Source organism: Hyaloscypha bicolor, assembly GCF_002865645.1.
Source record: "Hyaloscypha bicolor E unplaced genomic scaffold K444scaffold_165, whole genome shotgun sequence".
Lineage (NCBI taxonomy): Eukaryota > Fungi > Ascomycota > Leotiomycetes > Helotiales > Hyaloscyphaceae > Hyaloscypha > Hyaloscypha bicolor.
Window position 1 is genome coordinate 1,624,542 of NW_020194667.1, and position 4,764 is coordinate 1,629,305.

Genomic DNA, 4,764 nt, shown 5'->3' on the forward strand with positions numbered 1-4,764 from the left:
ATTATATCTTTCGATAGACCAGCCCTGGGGCCATTCGGGCTCGCTATCGTTGGTGTTGATTGTAGGGTCCATCTTGAAGTAGTTGCACGAGGACGAGGGAAATTATGTGAAGAGCGGCATCGCCAACGGCGAGAAATGTGCGGGCTTTGCGATATGCGAAACCGTGCCAAAACGCCATTTTTAAGCGATGTTTTCCTTCGGCAGTTTCCTTACAGGGAGTGGCTGCTAATAGTCGGACTTGACGTCGCGCTAAAGAGGCCCTTCCTATGGAAAGCCATATCCAAGCGAACTTTTTCACTTACGACTTAATTAATGGCTTACGACTCGGCACGGGACGTGCTCACCCCACGAAAAAGTTAAGCGCTAAATTTTTAGTACCTATAGCCTATAATTAAGCGATGATGGCCCTAAAATTTAGCGATAAACAGCCTATAATTATGGGGCCTCCTTTTCCTCGCGACTCGCGTGCCTCGAAGCTCACTTTTCACTTTTAACTTTTAACTCGCTCGCCCTCCCTGCGCCCCCCCTCACCCCCTACCCCCTCTCTCCTAGACCTATACTTATATATATATATATATATAAAAGAATTAAAAAGAGAGAGTAAATGTTTTAAGTAGTAATAGAAGCATAAGGAGATGAGGCGTGGTATATAGGTATCCCTTCGTCCGCTGAGACATTGCCACATTAGCGGCCGCACATGAATATCCCTAATTCGGCCAAAACATAATCCAAATTAGGGATATTCATGTGCGGCCTAATGTGGCAATGTCTCAGCGGACGAAGGGATAGTGTGTGGGCGTAGTGTGTAGGCATTGGCGATTTTTGGTAGGGTAAGCACATTCGTGCCAAATCATAAAGTCATATGGTTGTAAGTCGTAAGTTCGCTTAGTCTTTTGATCCTTATGGCTTTCCGTAAGCATGACACCTGAAGCAACTTTAACGTGATCAGCTTTGGCGAGCTTGAAGACAACCTTAAAGGCCGCGGGCTTGGAAGCCGTCCATCTGCCAAAGGGCTAGGAACACCAAAATCGCCTCGCCTGGAATATCGCACCAAATCACAACGCAAAGCCCAAAACTCTTTACGAGAGTTTTATATAATAGATAAATGGCTAATCGATCTTTTGTGAAATTTCTGTAATAATTGAATGTGGGGAGAAATTACGATATTTCCTTAATTGCGGGGCTCTAGACTGCGCAAACTTCTCGCTTAGGGCATTGGGCGAATTTCAATGCCAGCGGCCTTCGTACCTTGCATCAACTCACAGTCGAAGTTCTTGTACTGATATGGATACACCGGAATGACGTTGGACTTCCTAGGTCACGTGAACGAGTTTGCGATGAGATTGACAGATGTTTACTTTGGGACACGACGTATATTGCAAAGTTTCTAGAGCTGCCTCTCGTGATATGCCCCACCCCCTTCCCCCATAAATTTTTGAACACCCCAGCCGACCACGAAATCTCCCCCAAGAAAGATCCCAAATGACCATTCGTTGCTATATCCGGCTGAGGCTGCCCGTCAGCACGAAACGGGCGGCGATCACTCAAAAGCTGCAGAGTTGGAAACCCTTGGTTTTACTCTCAAAATAACGCGTTTGACCCTCGGGGCTATTCGGAAAGCCTCTGTCCCCAACAGGCCTCCACTCGTCACAATATTAAAGAGAGATCCCTCTTAGAGATTATTTCAAGAGCTCTAGAAGGAATCCACACGCCAAAGTGGAGTTTTCCACAATCTCCTTGACCTCACCAACATGCTTCAGACTAATGAATATTTTCCCCCTTTCCAACTTGTCCGTCATCTGCTGATCTGATAAAACCGAAGCGTTTCTGGTCCCTTTGACTTTTGTTTGCTCGGTCATGAAGAACAACCAACGCCCCTCAGAACATGGAATCCAATAGCACCACTGAACGTCAATGCCGATGTTTAAGAAATTGCCCCGGCTGCCTAGCGGCAGCAAACCACCGCGTGGTAGATGAGTAGTTTGAACACCTAGTTCAAAGTCGAGTGTCTCTTGGGGTGGTTTGGAAGGAAGCGCACGTGCGGCAGGTATAGCTATCGTTCCATCGGGCGTGTTGAGGATGATGATACAGGTATCGTAGAAATCATGTCCACCTCGCTTCGAGCCAAAGACCCACGACGTGCTAGCAAGTAACGTATCTCCTATTACGCCGTGGACTGAGATTGAAACGATTTCCTCGTTTGAGGATAGAGGATACTCCGACCGTACATTGTGAAGGCCTTCAACTGACTCCATGCAGTGTGGGAAATGAGTAGAGTAGAGTAGAGTAGTGGGCCCTACTCATATTCTACTCAAATAAATTTCTCACTACTCATACTCTACTCAATACTCTACTCAACTACTCTAGAATATTCTAGAGTAGTTGAGTAGTATGCACGTGATATTACACGTGATATTACACGTGACACACTGGCCTAATTAGGTAAGGCTCCGGGGTAGCCCGAGTCTAGCGCCACTGCACTGCCCAATTAAGTAGTGGCAAGGCTTAGTAAGCAAGCTAGAACCTTAATATATTCATAGGCTTCCTTAGCTATTAAGGGCAAACTCTTCTCTCAAGGTACTCTTATTGTTTAAATTATATAATAGACTTAATAAGAGTACTATTAAGATAATATCTTACTTAAAAAGCTGGGGGTTATTTAAAGACGAATTAGAAGAAGTAAAAGGAGAAGAAAAAAAGCAGGAAAAGAAAGATTTCGAGGAGGGAAATCTGGTTTTTATAGAAGAAAAGTGGTATTTAAGTAGCCTTATATAAGCTCTAGCTAAAATTATATAGTACTACTTAATATGTACCTTATTTATTTATTAATAATTAAATAAATATCAATTTATTATATTTACGTAACTTGCACGTGACTACTCTTGAGTTACTCTAGAGTAGTACTCTACTCTACTCTACTCAAGTACCATATTACGCTACTCAAACTCTACTCTACTCTACTCAAGACTACTCTAGAGTAGCTTGAGTAGCTTGAGTAGTTTTTGCCCACACTGACTCCATGTCTTCGGTATAACTTAGTAGGCCGCGAGGGTGCAAATGCTGTTGGTATTTGGAGAGTGCGAAGACGAGACGACACACTCTGGCTCTCTCTTGTGGGCCGACCTTTGGCCAAGGCTTGTATTCTAAGCCCACGTGATCCTGCTTTTCTCGATCGCTCAGCAAGTAGAAGAGGGTAGATCTTAACGCAAGCCACAGAAGTTGGAATCCAGTCCATATAAAGAAGACATTCGTGCTTGTAGGGTGAGCCAAGACTAAATAGGTCGCTATCACCGTAATCACACCCACTATACCACCAAGTCCCCAAATGGTCTTCCAGAGCACATGCTGTCGGGTACTTTTTGTGACCCCAAGAAGTATCTTGCGGGTTCCCCCTACCGTAGAACAGGTCGGTAGAGAGCCCGTGACTATGTCAATTTTTGATATTGGGGCATGCCTTCGCAGATCATAGAGTTGTAACGTCAGAGCCGCAGAGAAAAAGAAGAGCCAACTTAGAATAGTGACCAACGCTAGCATAAGGGCGCCATATCTCCATAGCACAAAGGATTCTATGAGCTTCGCTGCCCCTGAAAGACCGAGTAATATCCAGTCTAGCCGAGAATGATATGAGGCAGTTTTCTGGCGCCAAGGGTCTTGGATGAATGAATAAATCTGCAAGTCTTCCCCGGGTATGCTTGGAGATATTGCATTTAAGATATTGGCTGTGCGTTGATCAAAGACATACACCTCTCGTCGTTCGAGCTCCACTGGGAAGTCTTTTATCTTTTTGGTACGAGTGTCCTAGAGAGCGTAAGCATTATATCCTTAGATAACTAGTTGTACGTACAATTTGGATCTCGCATTCGACTGCGTTTGCAGCCTCGCCACGACCTCGATACTTGAAGCTCTTGCTCAAGTCAAGAGATAAACCAACAACTGCATCAGACTTCGCGCCTCGAACACCAACACTGTCGCGCAGCCATCCAGGCGTCGCGGTTGCAGTGAATAGAGTGACAATTGACATTACTCCGAATATGGTCATCGTGGCCCATACAAGACCCGCAGGTCCTTTGTCGCCGAGTGCCAATGATTCTGCGGCGGTTGAACCGATCAAGGACGTCAAGGCTGCGATCTCAATCAGGCCATTGCCCAAGTTGAAGAAGCCGAGCCCAGATATGGACTCTGTTGAGTTGTCCATGGCTAAGGCATTTACAACAACTTGGACAGGAGGAGAAGCAGGGCGTACCCGTCATTAAGTGAATCGTGTTGGGGGCCCTGAAACACAATCGCGTAATATGTCCAATCGGATGCAAGCTACAGTTTCAGATAACCTTACTGGAGCTCCTCTCGAGAATGCGACAGATGCTGCCTGGGGCTGCCTTTTGTCGTGACGTTCGGCTGGCGCTTCAGCTGCAGTATGGGATGCGAAGACTCAACACCTGTATGCGGTGCATCTTACCAACCTCCAACCCTTTTTTGAGATGCTGCAGAGCCAAGATTGAGTCACGGTTAGAGCTAGGAGAGCGTTGCGCCTCAATTGGGAGAAGAGACTTGGGTACAGGCCCATCCGTCCAGTCTCGCCATGCAGATCGTGGGAATCCCGTTGCAATCCCCTTCTTGTCGATAGGACACCTCTGGGGCGCTAACATGCAGAGTTTTCATCCACCAACAGCACGTAGGATTCTCCTGAGTCTGAGGCTCACAAGTGGTGGGGCCGGTAGTGCGTGGAGGGAAGCAAGTTGAGAGGGAGCGACTCTTGGGTAACCT

The 4,764-nt window shown here is 46.3% G+C and overlaps 1 protein-coding gene across 1 annotated transcript; it reads right to left on the reverse strand.

The window, feature by feature from the left end:
• Window positions 1-1,470: 1,470 nt before the first annotated feature.
• K444DRAFT_600381 (uncharacterized protein) lies at window positions 1,471-4,195 on the reverse strand (the record flags this gene model as incomplete). The annotated part of the gene is made up of 3 exons (XM_024878616.1): window positions 1,471-2,249; window positions 3,013-3,759; window positions 3,866-4,195. The coding sequence occupies 3 exons, from the start codon at window positions 4,193-4,195 to the stop codon at window positions 1,680-1,682; spliced, it is 1,647 nt and encodes a 548-aa protein (XP_024729917.1). The 3' UTR covers window positions 1,471-1,679.
• Between the last annotated feature and the right edge of the window lie 569 nt (window positions 4,196-4,764).